Below are 25,038 nucleotides of genomic sequence, written 5' to 3' on the forward strand. Positions count from 1 at the left end.
ATTAGATCATGAAAATAAATTAAGATTAAAAAAGGTTTTAGTTTTCCATTCAATATTGTGGTATTTACTGTATATCAGTATTTTTGAACAATGAAGCAATACAAGAGTTAAAGACTAAATAAATGTCTATATTTTCGTTAGAGACCATGCTTTTTTTGCATACTTGTGTATTTGCACTAGACTGACTTCAAATTTTGTGAGGGGTTCAGTGTGGGATAGACTCCCTTACAGGAAATGACTCCCCTCTCTGACACACACACACAAACACACACACATCCTGCAGCTGTGTGTGCTTCCCAGGAAGATAAAGGGAACGTCATTCTTTTTTTTTGTCTGTTATCTGTTATTTTTGTGGGCGAAAATCAGACGTTGCTTTGTTGGCTATTTAATAAAGTCCTCTATATATAGTCAGTGACCCCATGAACCGTCAATATGACCTGATACTTAGATTAACATAAAATTTTGATTATTTGATATTTGCTAAATTACATGTAAGAGAGGTGTTTTACTTTCTCATTCACTTATTTAAGTGAAGTAGATAACTTTGTATATATATACAGTATAAATACATATATCATATGTGTATATGCGTGTGTATATATGTAAGTATATAGAGGTGCACATATGTGGATATACATGATATATACACAATCTGAGTTGTACTTGCTTACCTTTGATCTGTACGGGTTGATGTGGCGACCTTTGATCTGTGCAAGACAGTTTGCACAGATGAAAGGCAACGGGCATGACATATCTGTGGATAGTGGAAGTGTTAAACGCCATTACTAACTAACCAACCAACCAATTAACTAATTAGCGTTGTGCGGGAAATGTATTCATAGTTATATGACCAGAACCTGAAGTTAGACATCTTTGATAAAAGAAGCTATCGGTACGGTAGACGAGAGTACCTTCTTCCTGACAGGACGTACTCTGGGCATCACACTACCACAGAGACTGCACGTCACCTGACTTCGATAGTTTAAGTTAGCTGCCATTTTGTGTCCGCACAGTCTAGTAGGGCGAAGTCCATTCTCGAACGAAGGATTAAACCTCACACTAATTCTTGCGTTTATTTTTTAGTATATTTCATGAAATTAGTTATATTGTAGTTCGATTTGTTCTGTTAGGTTTCAATATTCGCAGTTGTTTTGTGTTATATGTTGTCGTCCAACGGTTAACATTTGTTCTGGTCCTAAGCTTGTTTGTCTTTAGCTGTAACAGGAGAGCTAACGACGTTAGCCCAGTTTTCTCGCTTGGGCTACACAGTCCTAGCGTTAGCTTTCAAAGGCTAACGCTAAGTCAGTAGCGAAATGGCGGTCAACGCAACACAAGCAATCTCGGCCAATAACTGGTAGGTCGCATTTTGTAACCGTCTGAGGACTGGAAATGTATTGACTCAAAGGAGTGTCTTATAGATCAATACTGTTTGTTTAATGTACCGTATGATAGACTATTATCTTTAATAACGGGCAATTAGCTTAGCCCAGTGTGTAATCACAAGTTAGCTACACAGAGGCCTCAGTGTAACAAAGTTTAAGCGTTGCTCCCTTTCATGTGAGCATTTGTTTGTTGATCTCCAACTACAGTTAAATACCCCAACAGCCACCCGACTACTTATTAACGGACAATGTTACACTGAGCTATGCCGTCAACGAGGACGGATTTGTGTATGTCAACGTTTGACTGTGATGTAATGAACTAAATTGTCGGTACAAAAAAGTGTTGACTTCACGCTGAGAACGTTTTTGCTCGCCCTTGATCATTTTTATTTCTAAGTGTGCATTGAGTAGAAACAGCTGCAGAGAAACATCCATAACCAACACAATTGGGCTAATCTGTAATGTGTGTTGAGTATTACATTATGCACTGAGGTTTTCCTGTTGTTTATTTCTTGTTCATTTTAGTTTGGTTTCTAAAATCACTGTTGAGTAATGAATGTGTTAATGACAGGTCCTACACTGCTGGAGATGGCCAAGTTCACGAAAACCCAGAATGGGAGAAAGCAAGACAAGCCCTAGCATCCATAAACAAGAGTCAGAGCCCTGCAAAGACAACACAAGCCAACCAGACCACACCAGAGGTGTGCTTTTTTTCCCTTTTGTATTTCCATTGTTACACCAGGCATTTAAATCCTTTCAGGACTGATCACATCACATGATGGTAAAATGAAATATTAAAGTGAAAATTGTATACGAACAGCTGACCTCGTATGAGGACAGTCTGACATTTTACATCTGTGGAAATAAATAATACCTTCACTTGCTGTATCATCAGCATCTTAGTTTAATGTACAGTAAACAGTCACTGTGATAATGTTAAAATTATTGTTTTTTTTTTTTTGTAATCATCCATGTTCCTCCTTTTGAGAATTGTGTCACTGTCCACTGTAATAAGACTAATTAATGTTTTTGTTTCAGCCTGGTCAGTTCCAGCAAGCAGCAACTGACTCTCCTCCGGTTCAGCAACAGCAGTACTATCCTTGGTATCAGCAAACCCAGCAGCCCTATCCTGGATACACATACCCTTATAACTATTACTACCCCATGAATCCAGTAAGTTTCAAAATTACTATTGTGGGGGTTAAGTTACTTTAGGGTATAGTTGTTTAAATGCAAGCATCAAAACTGACATTCTTGTTTTTTTTTTCAAAATTTCCAGTATGGAGCTGCATATCCACCAAATCAGTATGGTGCACCCCCAGGGTCTTACACAGGAACTGCACCCTCCAATGGCCAGGTATATCCTAAGACTTTGCTTAATTAAGTAAAAATACATTTAGCTTATGTAATCATGGACCTCATGAGTATTAGTAAACACATTACACCGCTGCTCCCTGAAATGTGGCTGTAGGGTTATCTGTGTTTTAATGCAAATTACATTTTGACCTGTGCGAGCTTACAGAGAGGAAATCATCCTCCTGACTCCACAACGCAGATAGTTAATGTGATTAATTTTTTTTAGTTTGACAGAACACATGTTAAAATTTGTGTTTTTTGTTCATCATACGCATTTAATGTTCTAGGTGTTTCTGTAACATCTGGTATTTATTTTCATTGTTCGACTCTTGACAGTGATCTTTTCCTCCGTTTTTATATTATAGCCTCCTCCAGTGCCTGGTATGGAAGACCAGTCCCCCAACTACCCCTCACAACCACAACCCCCTCCCCCTGCTACCCCCCAACCTCCCCAAAGCCCAACCACCTCAGAAAAAACCCCTCCTCCCCCACCCATTCCTCCTCCACCAAATTCCCAATACCCCCCACCTCCTTCACAAAATGTTTACAGTGCCAACAACTCCATGCCTTACCCACCTGGCGATCCCAACCAAATGCAAGTCTACAACCATTCCCAGGGAAGGCCTAACTATGGCCAGGCCTTCCAGGCCCAGAACACCTATCAGCCACCGCAGAATAACTCTCAGCAGCCTGGCCATTATTTAGGGTTAGGCAGAGGAGAGGCCACCAAAAACAAAATCCAAAAACAAGGACCGGGACAACAACTGTGGCATCGCATGAAACGTACGATTTTTCTTTTGTGGTGTTGCTTTCATGAATTCTTAACCAAATTACTAGTTTTATGCATGTTATCTTGCTTTTTAGAGTAGTAGCAACATGCTTTCAGACAAAACAATTCTATTTTGTAAGATTAAATCCACATGACGGTCGTGTTCACTTGCATGGTTGGCTTTTATTTAATCATCCTTCCTTTTTTGCTTTTTTTTTTTGCTCACAGAGGCACCTGGGGCAGCTGCTGTGAAGTTCAGTATTCCCAAGAGGCCCTATCAGTGTTCTACAGTTTCCACTCAGGCTTTCACTTCAGATGAACAGTCCTCGGGACTAAATCCAGCTTCTTCCTCCACAACTACTGGCAGTGCAGCACCGGCAGATGGTCAGACACGGTGAGAACTTGTCTGTCTCTACTGATACTGGAAAATACATAAATATGTCATTGATCGCAACAGTTTTCATGCAAGACTGGTCACACAATGTGATTGAGCTACTCTTTTAAAATGTGTAACTCCAGATCCCCAGACTGGCCACAAGCCATGAAGGAATATGTGCAGCGCTGTTTTACAGCCTGTGAGACAGAGGATGACAAAGATCGCACAGAGAAGGTTCTGAAGGAAGTCCTGCAGGATCGGTTAAAGGATGGGTCTGCGTACACTATTGACTGGACTCGTGAGCCGCTGCCAGAGTGAGTTTAGTAATGGATTAGTGCTACTCCTGTGTTTACATAATATTTCTTTTGGTAATATAAACTCCTAGAGCAGTACCCACATCTTGGGCTTCCAACTGGCTCAGCATCACATGCATTGCATGATGCCTTGTATCTCCTATATATTAGCATGACTGTCTTTAGGCATGTGTAAGTGGCTCATTTAGCGATTATGTCTGTAGCATCACTACCAATTTCTCATCCATACAATGTCAAAGTTGGCACTACACCTGCCAAGTCACCCTCAAGCCTGTGGCAAACTGTTGGACAGTTATGCAATTAACAGACAGATATTCCTTGAATTGATAGAAAGGCACCCATGTTTTACATGGGATTTGTGAATTAAGAAAATGCTAATACTTTTAATTTGCTGAGCAAATCTCTCTAACCAAATTAACTTTGATTGCTTGGTGGTGGTGGAGTTAGCAGAGTGGTGATGTTGCCTTCAGGTTGCATATACATTAAGATTTACACCTGTTTTTTCTTTGTAGACTAAAGGTCAAGCAGTCTCGTTGGGAGGCTGTTCAATCCCAGAGGTCATCTGATGCCTCAGTTAGCCGTGGTGGAAGTGCAGTGGCTGCAGCATCAAGAGGCAGGGGTGCTGTATCCCGATTGGGCCATTACAGGAATATATTTTCTCAAAGAAGTCCATCCTCTAGTTCCTCTCGTTCGTCCTCTAACTCTCCATCCCCCTCCCGTGGACGACATAGGGACCGCAGCAACCAAAGACACAGGCGAAGGCAAGACACTTGTCGTCTCACCTTTTCTTTGCTCACTGCAAACACCCATTGTAATTGCTTTCTAAAGGTTGTGTATCTTTCTTCTTTAGTGATTCAGGCTCTCAGTCAGACAGCAGCATCTCCAGTGATCTCCGACCTCAGCTGTCAAGGCGGAACCAGAAAGGAGCTCGTGGACGTGGTAATGACAGGGGACGCGGGGGTAGAGGAAGAGGAAAAGCCAACCGAGGAAGACGGTAAATATCTTATAAGTTATGAGAAAAAATGTGTTGAACCAATTAATGAGGGTCTTTATTTTCTTATTAATTGGTCTTTGAGAAGTTATCCTATCAAGAATATTGTTAGCTCATAACCTTAACCTGTTTCTCCCAGAAACATGGAGGATGGTGCTGGAAAGAAGAGAAAAGGGGACTTTGCTGGAATGGATTTCCATGACCCCAACAGAGAAGCCAAGAAGCAAAGTCGAGCAGCTCGATTCCACAAGCAGCTGCGCTCGGAGCCTCTGGTTCTCTCTATTAATGCACTGGACCTGCCTGATGGCACACAAGAGGGTCTCAATTGGGAGGACTGCCCCATTGTGGGAACATGTCAGGACATCACAAAGCCCTACCTGAGGCTCACTTGTGCTCCTGACCCTTGCACTGTGCGCCCTGTGCATGTAAGTTGTCATTTATAAGCTTTGGCCACAGTTTGCTGGGTAGAAATGCAGGATAATGGGTAGAAAACATTCACACTAAGTGTAAATATTTGTTTGTACTTCACAGACTGTCAAGATGTCAGGCTTTGATCACTAACATTTTTTATCCACTCAGGTGCTGAGAAAATCTTTGCTGTCTGTGAAAGCCCACTGGAAAACCAACCAGGATTACGCCTATGCCTGTGAACAAATGAAGTCCATACGACAAGACCTTACGGTCGGTTATCTTTATGTGTTTCCTTTATCTACCTATGGTGCTTGCGTTCACCTGGGTGAGCTTCTCCAGTATTTTCTAATTTTTCCTGTTCGTCACTATCCAGGTCCAGGGAGTGCGAACTGAATTCACAGTGGAAGTGTATGAGTGTCATGCACGTATTGCCCTTGAAAAGGTGAGCCTCCTGTCCTCCAAAGTTGCTGTAGCAAAAAGTAACAATAATATATTTAATACTATGTGAATGTTTGTTGTGTTCAGGGAGACCATGAAGAGTTCAATCAGTGCCAGACCCAGCTGAAGGCCCTGTACAAGGATAATCCCTCTGAGAATATTGGAGAGTTTACAGCATATAGATTTCTATATTACATTTTCACTAAAAGCTCAGGAGGTAGGCCCACATTTGTAGCACTGTCACCTTTGTATGTGTTTAACTCCCATATTCTAACTCTGGCCATTCATCTTCCACTCTAGATCTGACCACTGAGTTGGTGTACTTGACCCCAGTGCTGCGGGCAGACAAGTGTGTGGCTCATGCTCTCGCACTGCGAGCAGCCTGGGCGGTGGGAAACTATCGCCGTTTCTTTAAGCTCTATTTGGAAGCCCCACGCATGGCTTCCTACCTTATTGACAAGTTTGTAGAGAGGGAAAGAAAAGCTGCACTTCGGGCCATGGTCAAAACGTATGTCACGTTCCACTACCTTGTGTTTGCATTCATTCAGTTCCTTGTAACTCGCAGTGATCCTGTTTTTCTGTTTTCACTCTGCAGGTTCAGGCCTGACTTGCCAGTGCAGTATGTGCAATCCGCTCTGGCCTTTCCATGTTTAGAGACCTGTATGGCCTTTCTTACTGGGCTAGGTGTCACCTTTACCCCTTCTGACCCCCAAAGGATAGACTGTAAAACCAGCACTACAGCTTTGGCTGCCTCTTGAGTGGGTGGGGGGTTGCACTATTTAGGGAATCACTGAGATACCCACATAGGTCTTTACATATTTAGTGCACTGCACTTCAGACAACTCAGCCAATGAGAGTACTGGCCGATTTACACCTATATAAGTCTACAAGAGAAAGACATATAGTCAGATTTCAGGATTCAGATCCGGCACTTGGACAAGCACAATTTTAGAAAAGAAAGGGGGGAGAGAGTTAGCACACTTAACTTGGGTATCAGGCAAACTTGCAATAGTTATCTCTTAACTTTATGTGGTCTGAAAGTAAACAAATGAGTTCAGTTTCATGTAGTCCCAGAAAAAGATCAGAGAGGCCCTCCCTTCCTCATGGTTCCAGATGTCAAAGCTAACAGTGTTTTGTTATGTTTTTCCTTCCTCAAGTCAACAGCTTCAAGACCTGAAGACTCGAGCCTTGTCAGTCAAAAGGGAAATGCAGTTCTTCCTCAAGTCACTTGCCCAGCACTCTGAAGATTGAAGTCAGGAATCAGGTTAACAGCATATTTTCCTCTTAGAGACTGTGACATGAGGAAGCAAGAAGATTCCAGCAGTTTGTCTGAAAGAAGAAGAAGAGGTGGTGGTTTGTATTTCCTGGTCTGCATCCAGTATGTATCTGTAGCTGGCTGTTCATCCCGTCCCTTGTTCCCAACCATAACAGCCAGTGAAAGGAATGGACGAAAGTGGAAAGTTTCCAGATTTTACTTAAGTACTGTTCATCAGGTGTCTCATTTATGAAATGGTTATCCAGCACGTGACACAAGTCTCCATCTGAGGAGAATTGACTGTATGGTAAAGGATACAGGATGTCTTCTCCATTGAGGTCCTGTGCTCACTCGTCCGGGAAGCCGAGCGCCGTCTCCAGAGTCGAAGCAGCCAAAAGCAGAAATTACATCTGCTTACATCGTGCTCAGGTAGAGGTTCCTGCCAGCACCTGGTGTCAGCACACGGTGGTCAACACAGTAAAGCGTCTTCACAATGGCCATCCTCACTCAGCTGTCGCCTTCGAGTTCAGTTGAAGGCGGATTACACATGGTAGAGCTTCGAGGGGAAACGTGCTGCTGCTGCTTCACAAAGGAACATCAAGTGGTTTGTATGCTACGTCCGGTCTCTGGTATTTGCATTACTGGTAAGAGAAAAGGACTTCTCTGGAAGGAGGTGGATGACGGCACATTTCTTCCGTGTTAATCGTTTGTTTTTTGAACAGCAGTATTGGCTGTCTCTTGACAAATTTCATAATATCCCAAGTTGATATTGGACAAATGAATTAAGCAGCAGCAAAATCAGCAAATTGCTAAATCCAGATACTTTGCTCCATGACGTTTGTATTTCATTGAGTATTTCAACCAAAGGAGACCAGATGTAGACAGTGATTCGCTTAATAGGGAGATGTTAGGGTTACAGCTTTGTCAGTTTATTTCTAGTTGCATATGAAATCGTAAAAGATAAAAAGCTATAATTATCAGTCTAGTATACAGAACAATTTCTCTCGAGAGGAAAAATCTCCACAAACTAATGTGATTTGGCCCATTTTTCTTGAGGTATGTGCCTTTTTTGGACGAAGGAGCCATGATGCTGTAGGACACAGTCATAGGCGAAGATAAGGGAAAGGACGACTACGATATTTAAAGTGAAGGTCATCCACTGCTTGTATGTCAGGAAATGTAAAGCTCACTAGCAGAACTTTTCACTTTTCACTCATTGAAGTGATTTTGTGCTGCTTTCCTTAGACTCCATATCAACATTGTTCCCCCGTTATCTGACTTGTTTTTAAAGTATTAACTACCACAGTAGAAACCCTGACACTGACGTATTTGTCTTTGGTGTAACTGACCAGAGCACAGGTGGATGCAGCCTTCCTGTACAGTTTTATGTAAATATTGTATCATTGAGTACTTTTCATTCAGTGCATAGGTTTTCTTTTCTCACACATGGGTAAGTGTGATATGTTGTTTTTTTGTTTTTGTTTGCTGAACATGAATAAAATTCCTAGACTGTTTTTGTGAATATGTAAATTTGAATGTAGATGGGTTTGCATTAGCTTGTGTGATGTTTTCATCACCAGTGACCACGGTGTAGGAGAATTGCCAGTTACAGTTTTTCCTGTAATTATTGGTACAAAGTCTTTTGAACTATGGCAAGATGGCGCTGATATGAGACATTTGTCTTTTTAAAACTGTCCTTTCTTCAGGCAAAACAAAAATACATGGCCACATTTTGATACTTGTTTTGCAAAAGAAGGATAGATTTCTATTATGCTGACAAACTGCTTGTCTGAACCTGGATTTGTGAAGTGTGATTTTCTGCAATGATGATCTCAACATGTTTTCTTTCTTCCCTTCATCTACCTGATCCCCCTGTCCTCTTCGCTGCCCCCCTTTTTCTTTATTCCCTAAACCTTTCTCACACCACCAGTCTCCTCATTCCTCTGCTCATACTACTGCTGCATTGCAGGAGCATCACAGGGTGGTGGTGGTGATGATGATGATGTGTGAAGTGGGCGAACCTCCTCCAGACTCCAGCCGGAGAGGGTGAATTGTGAGCAAACCATGTCTGGGTTTGACCCACTCAACTTGAAGCCATTCAGTTGATTTAAAACATGGGAGCCTGGCGTGATGAAATGTGGAAACAGTCGAGCCACTGCAAATGATTTGCTGCTAATATTTCAAAATGTCTCTCTGCAACATGACCACTGTTTCATGATAGATGATGTTCAAAACTTGAGGCATAATATTGTGCTTTGTCTGTTTGTCCAAATGCATTCCTTTTTTGAGCTGGCTTGTAAGGAGTAGGTTGTTTTTTTTTTTTTACAGTCAGTTGTGTTTTTGGTTTGCTTGATTAAGAGACCTGCTTTAGTCCGGATTGTTTAGTAAAGCTGAGTTTTATTACCCATTATTTAAAATGTGTTTGGACATACAGAATAATTAATCTCATAATCCACCTACAGTTTTTTTTTTTCTTTTTTAACCAAGTGATAAAGGCTAAAGTTGCGACTTTGTAAACTGCTGTTGTGTGTGTGTGCTCCCATAGTAAGAATGACTTTTGGTTTCTGAGCTTGACTGTGTGTGAGTGTGTGTGTGTGTGTGTAACCTTTGTACTCTCAGGATGTTACAGTAGAATATTCACTTACCAATACACATTATTTCTGGTTGCTTCCCCTCCTCAGATGCCTCTTCTTTAATTTTTGGTTTGTTTGTTTTTTGGCTCCCTTGTTACTGAATATCACCCATCAGTCTTTGTAACTCCTTTCCTGTCATTTGACTCTGAAGACAAATCCCACATGCCACGTTTCTGCTGTGTTCGTCGCCACTTATCTCCCCCTTTCATTTTAGTTCATCTTGCGTGTCCTCACTTTCTTCTCCCTGCATGTCATCCTCCTCCCTCTCCTACTCTTTCCTACTGATTTCTAACCAGTATTATTTTTTTCTGCTCTCATTTTTACCTTGTCCCTTTTTAGTGTTGAGTTTGTTTGTGATTGTTGCTTTGTGCAACGTGTCACTCTGGCTAGTAAGTACTGTGTTGTGTGCAATGCTTTAATAGTTTAAGTTGCAGCTCACTAACAACTGAAGCTGAAGGTTTAGCTACAGTCTCTGTCCCTCTTTTCCTCTTGCCTCTACAGATCTGTTATGATCAACTGCCACTTTGTAAATATCGTGTACATATTGTCTTTTGAAGATAAGAATCTAATAAAAATTCAAGTCTAAACGGCTCAGAGTGACTGTTCTATCATTTTTCTGGTTAATGCTAAAGTGAACAAGACGTGTGATTTGAGCAGTGAATGAAGAAGCCACAGCAGTTGCATTTTGCATAGTTGGTTTATTGTGAAATTTCCACTGAAACGAGGCACCTGTGACACCATTGAGATTGTTGACATAAGAGATGAGCTAGTGACAAGACATTTTCTGCTCATGTTTCCTTTTTACAACTACATATAAAGCAATAAAAGGCTGTAAACTCATAGAAAAACACCCATCAGGAAAATTTAGAAATTTCACTGGGCACGTGCAATTGAATTCAAAGAGAAAACAACGGCAGAAAAAACGAAAAGCTTTTTACACAAAGTGCATTCAAACTAAGAATCAGATGTTTCTTCAACAAACTAACAAAAATCTTGATGGCTCACAATCGTAAAACTATTTAAGTGAAAACATTCTGCACAAGACAATGGCAGGTGGTTTACACCAATGTACTATTTATCTAGTTTAAACGAGTTAAAAAACACAGCCCGACTGTCCAGAAAGAGGAAGAGCTTCATTGTAAAAGAAAGAGACAAAAAGAGCAATAGAACTACAATAAAGAGTAAAAGTTAGGCTGCTAAACTACATTAGTCTTATATTAAGTGTTTATAGTCAGAGGAAAAAAGAAGAGTAAGCACAGAAACAGGTGAAGAACTAAAGATGCTAAGAAAGTAAAACATTATCTATAGAAGCTGAGGAGAAATGATGCATCATGCAAAGAGGAAAAGAATTGAATGTTATTCTCAATCAGTAGAAAGGCACTCAAAGAAAAGTTAAATGATAAAAGATTGAAGTCTAAGGAGAAAGAGCTATTAAAGAACAGAATGAAGCAAGTGGATGATAGTAGAGGTTCACACAGAGTACAGTGCACACAGGACAGGACAGATCGAGGCAGCGCTTCACATACATTCATGTATGTTTTCTACAGTGTCACAGAGCTGGGTTAAAAAGAGAAATGAACATAGCGAGGCCTTAAAGGCAAGACAAGACATGTAGAAAACAAGGGAGAAATGCAGCAGAAAGAAAGAAAGAATGAAATGCAGCAGAAGGAAAGAAAGAATGAAATGCAGCAGAAGGAAATAAAGAATGAAATGCAGCATGCAGCAGAAAGAAATAAAGAATGAAATGCAGCAGAAGGAAAGAAAGAATGAAATAAATAAAGAAAGAATGAAAGCAGAAGGAAAGAAAAGAATGAAATGCAGAAGGAAAGAAAGAATGAAATGCAGCAGAAGGAAAGAAAGAATGAAATGCAGCAGAAAGAAATAAAGAATGAAATGCAGCAGAAGGAAAGAAAGAATGAAATGCAGCAGAAGGAAAGAAAGAAAGAAGGAAATGCAGCAGAAGGAAAGAAAGAATGAAATGCAGCAGAAAAAAAAGAATGAAATGCAGCAGAAAGAAAGAAGAATGAAATGCAGCAGAAGGAAAGAAAGAATGAAAGAATAATGCAGCAGAAAGAAATAAAGAATGAAATGCAGAAAAAGAATGAAATGCAGAAGAAAGAAGAAAGAAGGAAATGCAGCAGAAGGAAAGAAAGAATGAAATGCAGCAGAAGGAAAGAAAGAAAGAAGGAAATGCAGAAGGAAAGAAAAGAATGCAGCAGAAGGAAAGAAAGAATGAAATGCAGCAGAAGGAAAGAAAGAAAGAAGGAAATGCAGCAGAAGGAAAGAAAGAAAGAAGGAAATGCAGCAGAAGGAGAGAAAGAAATAAAGAAGGAAATGCAGCAGAAGAAAGAAGGAAAGAAAGAAGGAAAAAAGAAAGAAGGAAATGCAGCAGAAAGAAAAAAAGAAAGAAAGAAGGAAATGCAGCAGAAGGAAAGAAAAAATGCAACAGAAAGAAAAAGAAAAAAGAAAGAAAGAAGGAAAGAAAGAAAAAGAACTAACTCTAATTTCATGAAATCAGGGCCTTTTGGCGATTAAAAACACAAAGATGAGAAGTGAAGTATAGATGACAGACTGTAAAAGGAGCAGAAGCAATAAAGGACAGAGGAAAAGAAGAGAGCGAAAAACAGCTTTATTCAGAGGCAAATGTCAAGCTCAGCAGAAAGGCGTGCATCAGAAACAAAGACAAAATCATGAAGAAATGATTCACCAACACAAGTAAAGAATCATTCCGCAGCGCTGAGTAAGAAAAGAAAGGAAACCCAGAAAGAAATGAGAGTCGAGAATGAATCAAGGCAACACTTGATGAAGAATATTGAATTATTTAAGAGCTAGTTAGAGTGTACTGACAGCTCCATTGTTTCAAATCTACTCATAAAGTTGTTTAGAGAAACAGAGTCTTTAATCCTCAGTTTATGTAACAGCACAAAGCTTCATTTGATAAAACAGGCCTTAAAGTAACTCAGCAAAGCCAAACTTCCCTGGGTGAGTACACGTATGAGAAATCACTGACAGTCAAGTAAAAATCAACATCAGGCTCATCAGGTAGTGAGGTACTGAGCCACAGAAAGTAACAGAAACTAGACTAGATTAGTGAGGATTCATGGACAGGAGAGGAAAGTGCTGCAGAGGAACAACACAGGAAAGAGGATCAAAAGTGAGAAGATGAGAGAGGTAGAATGTTAGAGAAAAAAAAGTCCAACTACATCCAGACAAACATGTTCTGATACTGGTGTCACAGCTGTCTCTGGGTACAGTATTGCTGCATAACACGCACGCACACACACGCACACACACACACACACACACACACACACACACACACACAGATGTAGTAAATAACTGTCGTTGGAACAAAATGTTCTTGTTTTTCTTTGCACAGTTTGACCTGCGAAAACTTGACAAATCCCAGATACAAATCACAAGAGTCTTCCTCACACAATTATTTTCACCAGTTACCTCCAGTAATCACCCTTTCAATTCCAGTAATCAGCAACCGTCTATTTACTGTATATATTACATAACTATCTCTAGGTTTCCTTCGCGGAGAGCAGTATTTACAACGTCAGTCTGTTCAGTCTCTCTGAGTGAGGGAGAGACGAAGGCTGCGATGGGGACAGGAGGGCGAAATCATGTCTCATGACCTGTCCTCCTGCGGCGTCCATGTGGGAGCCAAATCCCAGAGTTCAACAGAGACAAGGCCGTCCTCCCCCCACAGCCGGGTGACTCAGTATGGGGTGAACCTGTTGTATCCTCCTCTGTACAAACTGGCCTGGTGACAGAAGCAGAACGCCAGGTGTCAGCACAAATGGAGCAGCGTGACTCTCAACAGAGGCTGTGTATGTTTAGACTCGGCTCACCATTGTGCCAACGCCATATGTCGTCGTTGGTCCGACGGAGTGGTGGTAGGGGTCTGCAGCTGTGGCATACACCCGCCCGTATCTGGACAATGAGACGCAGATGTTAATGCCACATGTGTCACGTTAAAAGCACCAAGGCTGTGGACACGAGGGTAATCCCACAGCAAACGCATGCCATGTGTTGTCTCACTAATGCACAATAAAAAAGAAATGGAATAAAACTGATTATTGACTTAATCTAGTTTATAAATTCATTATTTCTAAAACCTCAAAATTACTGGAAATACTCGAGGCTTTGGGCGACACATTTTCTTAACTGACGTAAATACCAGAAAGTTTGTATTCACTTGTACTTTGTTTCCTCTGATAAACTTTTTGAGTTTTAATTGTCATGCAGAACACTGCATGGAGAGGAGAACATTTTCACATTCATAAAAATCAATGTGTGTGTGAGAATGTAACTCCTCTTGTACAAAATTACTTTTGCTGCTTTGAACTCTTATACCCTGGAGTTTAGAACTTTCACATATTTGAATATCATACCTCGAGCACACTGTATTTTTGGCAGCAGAGTATTTATGAGTATTTATAAGGCATGTAATGTATATTTGTTTGGTTTAGATCATTTCAAAAATGATACAAGGGCAGCTTCTCCCGTGTGTGCATGGCTTTTCTCCGGTTTCCTCCCACAGTCCAAAAACATGCAGATTTAGGGCAAAGTGGACACTCTAAATTGTCTCTATGTCTCCCTGTGATGGACTGTGATCTGTGCAGGGCAACCCTCATGTGGTAGAAAGAATTTGCAAAAAGCTTCTTGTCTCATGTGAGTGGATTGAAAATGTTACTAAATAATAATTAAAAAAAATATAAAAGCTCTAATTAATAACTGTGTGTGTGCGTACCCATCACTGTAGGTCGCCGTGGCAGCAGATGCTGACTGAGCCACTCTGTAAGCTGCTGGATAGCCGCCCTGAATGGACACAACATAAAGTGAGATACAGTAAATATTGACGTTTATCTCTGTTTTCAGACAGCAGTGTGAGAAAAGTGCAGACACTTACATAGACTTCTGCTCCGTACAGACCATCCTGATATACAACCCTGAAACCAATCAGAACAAAAAGTCATATTTTCTAATATTTTTTGCTGTGAATTAACTAAATGTCGTCCTGGCTCTATAGGACACAGACTCTTACCCAGGATAAGCAGGTACAGCAGTAGGTGTGGCTGCAGCCGAGCGAATCGTGTTGTACACGGCTCGACCTCGACCCCGCAGAGCAGTGCCCCGATAGGCCAAGGTGGGAGTCGCTACAGGGTACGGGAAACTGGCAACTGAGGGGAAGGGGAACGAGTGGGGAGCTTCAATTATAAAAGGGTAAATTATATGTCAAATTTAATATGAAACTGTGTGGTACTGATGAACCTGGGTGTTTCTGACCTGTGTAGAGCTCAGGTGCATACATTGCTCCCATGACAGGGTTGATCTTCCAGCCAGAAGCTGCACACAACAAAGAACGGAAAACAACAGCTTTAATGAGGAACTACAACTTCCCAGAATCCCTCAGTCCTTGACAGTTAAAGCTGCAGTGTGCAATTTTAGTCTCCATTATATTCAAACCACTGTCGCATCCAAACATCTCTCTGTGTTTCTCAGTTAGGTCTTATGTCCAGTGACATCCCTGTGCTGCACACAGGAAGTGATTTGTTTTATGTAAAGACAGACGGAGGCAACAGCAACATTGTGCTAGTAAAGTGAGATACCCGCACACGGGTTAGAGTTTGACTGAAAACACCCACCAAAGGTTTCTGCGGTGAATTCTGCTCCTAAGTAACATGGACATACGCCCCTGCACTGCTGTGTATACTCACAAATGCCCCCCTCAGTCAGGTCTGATAGTATTGCTTGACACCGCACACAAATAACGTTACATAGTTTACACAGAGAGGAAAAATCCCACACTGAGCAGACGTTTCTTACTTGAAATGTCACCGTTCACCAGAGGCGTCTGGGGCTTCTTCGTCACCACTCTTGCTGTGGCATTATTCACCTGGTGAGAGAAAGAGAAAGCAAACGCACCCTGTGATAAAATGCTGATTATGCAGAATTATGCAGAATATCAGTGTGCAAACCTGCAAATACCTCAATCTTTCTTCCTTCCACGATGGTTCCGTTCAGCTTCTCTCGTGCTCGGTCGGCCTCAGTTGCGCTCTCGAATGTGACAAATCCAAAGCCCTTCAAGTTTGTATGATCACACTGTTAATCTGTTGTTTCTCCCGTGTTGGTTTCCACTCTGATCATGTTTCTGTGAGACTCACCTTTGACCCCCTCTCATTGAAGATGATTTCTACGTCAAGGATCTTGCCAAATTGCTGCAGGTGTTGGAAGGATTTAGGATTAAGTGCATATAAAAGCATCACATTGCATTCAATATTCTGTGCATCACATCCAGTGTCTACTTCAAATGCGATATTAAAAAAAAACTTCCTGTGTTTGAAATATGTGAGGTCATTCCCGACGCTTGAATGAAGTAATGTGTACATGAAGAAGTACTTTTTTATTTCATTACTTTGCCACAAACAATGGAAGGACTAGGTCTACATAATTCTGTGTTTTATTTTTCTTCTTCACTTTACAAAAAGTTGGGTATATATACACTATATATTATATTTGTATTAAAAAAAGGTTAATGTTATTTGAATGGAGAGGAGACAAAAATGGCTCTTTTTGGACGAAAGGTTGCAGACCCCTGCGCTAGAAGAGTCAAACTGAACTCTATTCCAGAATTCATTTGATCGTACACTGCTAAACTTTCAGAAACCTTACGAGTTTAGGCCTATTAAACATCAGTATGGATGCTGAAATGAATAAATATGTATGTAACTACAAGATCTGACTTTTTCAGTTGATAGTTATGAGTGGGCGTCCTGTTTTCCACTGTGCACACCACTGAGTCTGTGTAAACTCATCATTTGTCGTGTAAATGTAGGATGAACTTTTTACCCCAAACATCTGGCGGAGGTCTGGATCTCTGAAGCGGAACGGGATGTTGGAGACGTGGAGGCGTTTGGGCTGGGCCTTACCTGACCCCTCCTCTTCGCTACCACTTCCGGCTCCGCCTCCTGATGACACTGACACGCTCAGGGACTGGGGGTCAGAGGTCACGGGGGCCAGAGTATCCTCCTGACAGTGGGAAAGCATGGAAAAAAGGAGGAGGACGACGACCAAAAGAATGAGGGAAGGTTGCAGGCACGAAGACAGAAGAAGAACGGGGGAAGAAGGGGACGAACGGACGCAACAGGAAGACGAAAAAGAAACAAATGGGATGAGACAGATGTGAAGAAAAATGGGGAGAGGCCATCAGTAGAAAAGCAAAGAAAGACAGAGGGGAAAGAAATAGTCAAAATCAAATCAACCAGCAACACAGAATTTCTGTTGTGTATAAAAATTCAGTTGCGTAAGCATCACATGGCATTAGGCAAAGATGGTTTTCATAGTCAGGTGATTCACACCAAAATTCAAAGAGCATTCAGCAACCAGTGATCCTTCTCAGGCAAATGTGAGGAGGTGTGAAAAGAAAACGACCCCATTTTAGTGAGGCGTCTTTAAATACATGCCTGAAGAAGAGTTTCAATAGTTACAATAAAACTAGGCTCACTCCAGCTGTGACAAAGAGTTACACTAAGTTAAAGTTCCCTTAAACAAAAGGAAAAATAAGCACTCATGTTATCTATATATACACATGTATATGAAACACATGTAAACCTGTTGTAATATTTCACCACATAAGACTGCTCCATGCAAAGAAATAGATCAATAAAAACAAAAACAAGGACTAATGTGCCAATAACAAAACATTCACTATCCCACAATGCACCACGATGCTAGTGTGTGCGTCTACAGGTATGTGTCATCAACCATTGTGAAAACAAAGTTAAATCATTTTAAGGCAAATTAATGAGTCCAGACAAGAAATGAGAATGAAAATTAAAAGAAAGACAAAAAACAGCAAATAATAATTAAAAAAAAAACAAAAAAACAGTGAGGTTCAGCAAAGAGAGAAAGAGAGGGAGGGAAAATTGTATTAAAAAGATTAAAAAAAAGATTTTTTTTCCCCACTGGGAAAAGTGCTGATGTGTGAAAAAGCCAAATTGAACAGAAAAGAGAATTGCAGTACTTGATTATTAGCATTCTAGTACCAAGAGGCAGATAAAGAGTGGAGAGGCCTCAGTGCAGCAGTGAGAGTCACATTAAACCACAGTAAACAAGGCAAAGAAGGTGTGCACAAAGCTTGGAACAGAAGAGGTGATAGGGAGGGGGGGTAGGGAGGGGGCAAAAGGGGGCAGAGGTCTAAACTAAACGTTCCACAAGGGTCAGTTTTAGGTCACGGTGCTGCTTTTCTGCCAGAGGTTAAAGTTTATTTGTCAAGGGGCGTCATTAATGAGTGGGGGACTGACAGAGACAAACGCACACAGGCCACTATAGTACACTACAGACTGGCTGCAGGTAAACATCACATCCACTCACAAACACACAGACACAGACACAGGCTGGAGTGGAGGGGGAGTGGGAGACAGGAAGAGAGGGTTGAGTTGGGCAGTGGTGTCAAGTCACGATGCAGATTTGTGTTTCTGGACCTGAGCGATATCTCAGAGGGGAGAGGGGCTCATCTGGTCAGCCGCCCCCCTTTCAACCCCTCCCTCCACGGCGATGGCTCAACTTTCCCCGAAAATCAGCACGGACCAGAGTATGTCAGGGGCTCTAGTAATAGAATATATAGACGGGGCCACAAAACACCATGTATGAGAGGAGGAAGAGAGAGAGCTGGGCTTCAGCAGCATCACTGCCACACACACACAAACACACACACACACCGCACACACACACACACACACTTCTGTCCTCATCAGCGGCTCATTTACTGCACGATTCAGGCGTTAAGTTAACGGCAAAACAACTTCAACTTAACTTAACAACTTATTTTGTATAAAATCAACACATTAACATTTAAATGTAAATCTAACCAGTCTTTTTTTCTGGATTTTACAAAAAAGAAAATAAAAGAAAAAATAAAATTCAAATAAAAGAAAAAATACAACTTGAAATGTTAACGTTACAGTGCACATACTGATTCATTCATTAGCTACACTTTGCTGAAAAACATCAAATTAATCGCTTAATATGCATCATTCTATTGTATATAAACTGTATATATTATGCATAGACAGTATTTGATGTCCTCCACTACATTTATTTGATGTCAAATAAATGTAGTGGAGGACAAACCTATAGACTGTTCTTAAATTACTGACTTTACGTTACAGAACTGTAATAATCTCGTATGTTAATTCCCTTTAATCCAACTAAACAAACAAACTCGTCATGACATCATTCCTACACCTCGGTGTAAACCATCCGTACCAACACAAACTGTCACTGCTGTAACATGATCTGTTTTATTGGAAGCTAAATAAGACACGGGGGAGAAGGAGAAGTGGGGATTCATTTTCAACAACAAATCCCCTCTCAGCTGTGCCCCCATCCCTTACTTTGAGTGTGAGCAGCATTCCCTTACATGGACACAGCAGTGGAGGTGGGGCTCTAAATATAGAAGGAAACTCTATCTGGACATGTCCCTCTGATGGGACATATGGACAGACTACCTGTCACAGCAGAGATTCGTGTCACATTCACATCTGGAAGATCATTTTGTGTTCGAACATGAAGTGCTTCCATCATTTGAATTGCACACACACACACACACTGTACTTACCGCGACACTGGAGGTCAGAGTCTCGGCTCCATCGAGCTGAGGGCCCTGATAGACTCTGAGCTGGGGGTGTTCAGGGTATTCTGAGCTGGGGTGTGCAGAGCTAAAGTCCAGAGGAGGCAGTCTGCCCGCAGATGTTGGCGGGCCTTGACCTGGTGGCGGGTAAGAGGGGGGTGGGGCGTAGACCTGAGGCAGGGCCGGGTCGCCACTGCCAGGACCGGCCTCCTGGCTGGGCCCTCCCTGGAAACAACACAGAGAGGGGGGGAGGTTAGGAGAGTGTGAGAGAGAGGTGTATCAAATAAAAAGCTCCTCAAATAAAGTAGGTCAAACTTTTCAGAACCTCTGTGCTCTGTTCAAATTCTAAATATTGCCATCAACCCCACAGATCCAATGACTCACTGGTTCATAAAAAAAAACTTTCATTCAAGGTCAAATCATTTATTTATTTGTCTTTGCTGTGATTGTTTTGTGTGTGCATGGTTAACTGTGGTGTCTCTCGTTGTGTTACAAATGGAGTCATTATAATGTACTTAATTTCATCTACATTTGACATTTACTGTAAATAAACATATGTACATGTGACGGGAGCAAATCTGTGCATAATATAGACTGTCTTACTATTTTAGTATAAATCAGTAATATCAGTATAAATCTTGTGTAAAAAAGATGGAAAATATTCTGAAAGTGTATTTAGCAGCCCAAAAAACATCTCCAGAGCCCATCTGTTGGTCCTGACCCAGTGTCTGGGAATGACTGCTTTGGAGGATTCTGACACTGGCGTCAGAATTTTCTGGGGGATTAAGGCATCATTCTTTTTTTTCAAACACAAACTTTGAAGTTTCAAATATTTTTGGATATTCAACAGTCACTTAAATGGTGTAAAGTCGTAGGAATTTTAGGATCCAGGAGGTTTTTGTTGCTCTGCCTGCAGGAGGAACTAATATTCAGAATGTGATAGAATGTGAGGCCTCTGCTACTTTAATTCTGTCAACGTCATGAAGAACCAGTCAATTGTAAATGCTGAGAGTGAACTGATGTAATGTAATGATGATTAACTCTTACTAAAGCCACCTGTTTTAAAAAGCCTCTTTTTACAGTACAATGTGAAATAAACAGCATGAGTAAGAACAAATACAGCTCATATTACAGTCCCGTACTCACAGTTGTGGTGATGAATTTGAAGGAGTGCTTTGAAACCCTGATTAAAACACTCATCACTCACATCTGGTCTAAAGCAGATCACATCTTTCATTAAGCAAGTTATGGTTTTAAAACAAATGCAAAGAGACCAAACTTTAACACCCTCCACTTACAGAAAGACAATCAAGCACAGAAACTTTAGTTAGTATGAGAAAACAAGATGGAAACTGCACAGAATCCTTCACAGTCTCAACACACGGGTGAAGTGAAGTAGTAGATCTAAAAAGCATTGTCTTACCCCTTTACTGCATTCCTCAATCACTGATGCATTGTCCAGCAACAGTCGCATGTTATAACGCCAGCTGACCACCCGCCCACTGCACCACTGTTCCACTCGGCCACCAATCAAATCAAATGATTGTCAGAGCAAAAAAGGGGCCGGGGAGGCTTTGGCAGCTGTGGTCATCTGTAACTGTCAATCACCTCGCTGCACCCACACTCCACACTGCACCCCCACAAAGCCTCCCTCCCTCCACTTTACACACACACTACGGACAGAGCCTTTTTCCTCCAGTTGTCCCTCAGTCTAACAGCACCATGATTGACAGGCCAACATGTTTCTTTTAATCATTATTTTACAGTCTCGGTTTTAAACAGTGTATCCCCAAATACGTCTCTGTTACATAAATGTAATGAGAATAGTTTTCAAATAACTGAATACGTATCAATGAAATAGTTTCTTTCTGAGATTTCTGCTGGAAGAAAGGGCATATTTATCCATTTAATGCTTTATATTAGTGACTTTGTGTTCAAATATTTAAGAATCACTTAATCTACATTAAGATACAACAACTAATGAGAAACAATTCCACCTTTTGGAATCACCGGTACTTTGATTTAACATATTTGATTTGATTTTATACAACTATATTTCGCTTTGGTACATTAATCTGTAACGTGCAGATTATTAACAACATGATACGTTTCTGACGTAATCAATAGGATTATTTACACGGAGAAAACATGTACGTATTATTAAATACATACATCCTTGGAAATCCTCTGAACATTGAAATTATAATCACTGTTTAAAACTCTTTACAAAAATAATGCTTGAAACTCAAATTCACCAAATTTTAGCAGTTGACATGTTTGACACTTGGAGTGTTGTGCTTCAACAAAAGTGGAGTGCTTTAAAAATCAAATCAAATATAGCACATCCTTTTAACTCTTCATGGAGTATTCTTCCATTGCACTGTGAATTATCTCCATTTATATAAAGGATTAGAGGATCAGAGGAGCTCCGTCTCTACATCTTCATTCTGCGTTGCAAGCAAAATGCCACCAGTTTGTCAGCCAGCGTCAGGATTTAAACTGCTCCTTTATAATTAAATCCTCTGTCAGCTCATAGTCTCGTATATCTGTCCATACGCTGTTGCACTTCAGGGGTGTGAAACATATGAGATACACAGATGCTGGTGCACAATAACTGGAGCAAGGAATACTGACTCTGTGTCAAACATTTTAAGACAGTTTTTCTAAACCATGTACGTTTCCAGCTGGAACATGAGACTGGGACGGATTACAGAGTTGTCTTGTTCCTCCAGTCCATCATGAGAGACCAGATGTAATATAACAGCGAGGATCTGATGCAATGCAAACAACAAATCTGAACCTGTGTCAACCACTAAATTAAGAAGCAATGGTATACAAACCACTGACCACTGCAGTATGTTTGTTCTGAGAATCTACTTACAACACAACACAAGTTGAAATGAATGTAAATAAATCTTTCCCCTTTCCCATCTTTCACAATAACAATAGATTGTCTAATGTTGTGACTCAGCCTCTGTCATGGCTCAGTCCAGTTAAACATTTGCTGGGTAACGTTTCCAACACAAACTTTCGTCTGAAGCCTGTTTATCTCAGAAATAAGTGATGCTGGAGTGCGTCAAGTCTCGCGCTCATAAATATGTGCTAAAAGAGTGATGTTCAGTTAGATATCAGTAACAGACATCCGCTCTGGCTTTGTATTCCCACACTGTCAGCAGGCAGAGACACCGTGTCCTCATCATCTCCTCCTCCTCCTCGCAGGCTTTTTTTGATGTCCATTTGTTCCCCCTTTTTCTCGTCTCCCTCCTCAGCTGTCAGCTCGTGGTCAGAGGTCAACGGCTCTGAGCCAGGTGCACGCTGGGACAGCTGCCACCGGATTTACACACAGACAGACGACACACACTGCAGATGTGTCATTATAGTGCCAACCAACTAACAAATGCCATTAATCCAGATCCTATTCAATGAGAGTAGTGACTTTTCAGCCATTTCCTTTACTCCAGGTCTAACTAAATATGTTGATTAATTTGTATCCTCTACTCCTCTAGAATATTCCAATACATTAAAGAAGTTTGTGTACTTCAATCTTTCAAACTCTCAACTCTTTTTCTCCAATTCATCTTCAGAAACACAACATTTTACTGGAGTTCTATAACGTCCTCAGTTATTTGACACATTTAACAGAATCATTTAATAAACATTGTGTACATTAGGTACAATACTTCTGTGCCTGAGCTGACATGTGTCCTGCCTGAACATCACAGGTCATAAAAGCACAATCCTACTTGGATGATTCTGGTTCAAATCACCACCAAAGAACACTTCTTTTTTTAACATTTCCAAAAATATCAGACGTATCACAGAAGAATGGTTCAGGTAAAAGCATAAGAGGCAGGTTTCAAGCCTATTTTAAGTGCCTGTTGACGAAGGAAAACAAGGAAGGTGACAGGATCTCCTGCTGTGATTATCTGCTCAGGAGCGGAAGGCTAAAAATACAGCTGGTGAGAAGCACAGAGGCAAGGTAGAGAGATACCAGATGCAACGTGGCATTAATGGTATGTCAGGGACACTTAGACACACACACACACACTACTGGCATCACTGAGACAAGAGGACCAAAGATAACCCCTCACATGTCCATAGTCTTAAATAAATACAATCTGTCACAGTCAGTGTACTTTGTTCCTTCAGGCCTTTTTGAATTAGGCCTCGTGCTCTCTTCTCCTCTATTCTTTTAAGTCACTATTAAACAATACATCAGCTAAATATGTTAGTTATAAGACGTAATTCATTGAGTCAAGGAGATAAAGGCCATTTCCATTTTTATTTTCTTTCGTAGTAGTTGGGGATGTATTTGTATTTGTATTAATAGTTATTTCCTATGCTGACATTTTTAATTAACACTCAGAAGTATGGCAAGAAAGTAAACAGTTTAGATATTGATTACTCATCTTATTACATTTGTTGAAGACATTTTATCATGTCAGGAGTCTTGGAGTTAGAAAAACAACTGTTGCCACCACAATTCATTCATCTATGGATTTCAGTCACGTTTTTATTCACATCATGGCATATGTAGTTTCTACGTACCTTTTTCTGGATCCTAAGAGACAGACTCTAAAATACACCAGGTGACTGACAGGCTGTGGGCATATGCAGATAACACGAAGTGCAATTTTGGAGTTTCACAGAGCAAATGAAGAGAGTTTTTTACCTGAACTAGGCTGGGGTAGCATGTGGTTGTCTGTGGGTAGACAGGCAGTCCATAAGGCTGGAGAATCACAGTGGGTGAGGAGAGCATAGCCCAAAAACTACGCACAAGGAGACAGGGAACAGTGGAAGATGGGAGGAAGAGGAAAAGGAGAGTGGGGGAAAGGAAAGGGTTGATATGCACACAGGAGCGCAGCCAATCAGGCAGGGAAAACAGGAGAAAAATCCCAACTGGAGAAAACAGAAGATCCAAGAGGGTGAGCAGAAAGAGGTTTAAGAATCTGTTAAACCTCACAAACAAGTCAAATCTGAAAATGCCAAGACAGTTCCTCAAACAACCAATGTCCTCCCAGGAAAACACAGGATATCGAGCAGTGAAAGAGAAAGCAAGTGAGCTTCAGTGTTTCCATCAGTTGATCATGCTGCCTGACAGACAGAAACACATGCTCAGGGTCCCATTTCAGAGTTATATAAATAGTCGCCCATGTCCTTCTGCCCGAGTTTACCACTTTACCTCCCTCACTCTAAAACACGCTGACAGACAAGACTTCTTACAGCTTATTATACATGTTTTTTTTTGTACAACACCCTCTTTAATGATTCTTCAGTAAAAGAGAAAAACATTCCTGAACTCACAGAGTAAAGTTACACACAGCCTCAGTTTCCAACAGCTGTGTGGAATATTAGTATTTCCATGCATGTTACATTATCAGTCATGTTTATCATAAACAATATAAATAGGGACTTTTCTAGAACATTCACCTTTGCCTTTGACCATAGATGTATAATAATAACTTCTTTATTT

The 25,038-nt window shown here is 40.9% G+C and overlaps 2 protein-coding genes across 3 annotated transcripts; one reads left to right on the forward strand and one right to left on the reverse strand.

The window, feature by feature from the left end:
- Positions 1 to 989: 989 nt before the first annotated feature.
- On the forward strand, positions 990 to 10,512 carry leng8 (leukocyte receptor cluster (LRC) member 8). The gene is made up of 15 exons (XM_044033521.1): positions 990 to 1,354; positions 1,954 to 2,083; positions 2,421 to 2,555; positions 2,662 to 2,739; positions 3,104 to 3,521; positions 3,736 to 3,901; positions 4,027 to 4,197; positions 4,710 to 4,958; positions 5,048 to 5,191; positions 5,328 to 5,613; positions 5,768 to 5,869; positions 5,973 to 6,041; positions 6,125 to 6,254; positions 6,338 to 6,545; positions 6,633 to 10,512. The coding sequence occupies exons 1-15, from the start codon at positions 1,314 to 1,316 to the stop codon at positions 6,793 to 6,795; spliced, it is 2,490 nt and encodes an 829-aa protein (XP_043889456.1). The 5' UTR covers positions 990 to 1,313; the 3' UTR covers positions 6,796 to 10,512.
- Positions 10,513 to 12,539: 2,027 nt separating this feature from the next.
- On the reverse strand, positions 12,540 to 24,647 carry rbfox1l (RNA binding fox-1 homolog 1, like). Of its 2 annotated transcripts, none has more exons than XM_044033523.1 (12): positions 24,238 to 24,647; positions 19,554 to 19,790; positions 16,784 to 16,963; positions 16,099 to 16,152; positions 15,923 to 16,015; positions 15,761 to 15,830; positions 15,221 to 15,280; positions 14,979 to 15,114; positions 14,844 to 14,883; positions 14,685 to 14,752; positions 13,783 to 13,864; positions 12,540 to 13,694 (listed from the first exon to the last, which is right to left on the reverse strand). In XM_044033523.1, the coding sequence occupies exons 1-12, from the start codon at positions 24,322 to 24,324 to the stop codon at positions 13,650 to 13,652; spliced, it is 1,152 nt and encodes a 383-aa protein (XP_043889458.1). In that variant the 5' UTR covers positions 24,325 to 24,647; the 3' UTR covers positions 12,540 to 13,649. The 2 variants fall into 2 exon arrangements, with proteins under 2 accessions (XP_043889458.1, XP_043889457.1); XM_044033522.1 differs by having other exon boundaries at positions 14,979 to 15,141.
- Between the last annotated feature and the right edge of the window lie 391 nt (positions 24,648 to 25,038).

The sequence above is a fragment of the Solea senegalensis genome, linkage group LG9 (genome assembly GCF_019176455.1).
Source record: "Solea senegalensis isolate Sse05_10M linkage group LG9, IFAPA_SoseM_1, whole genome shotgun sequence".
Taxonomy (NCBI): Eukaryota; Metazoa; Chordata; class Actinopteri; order Pleuronectiformes; family Soleidae; genus Solea; species Solea senegalensis.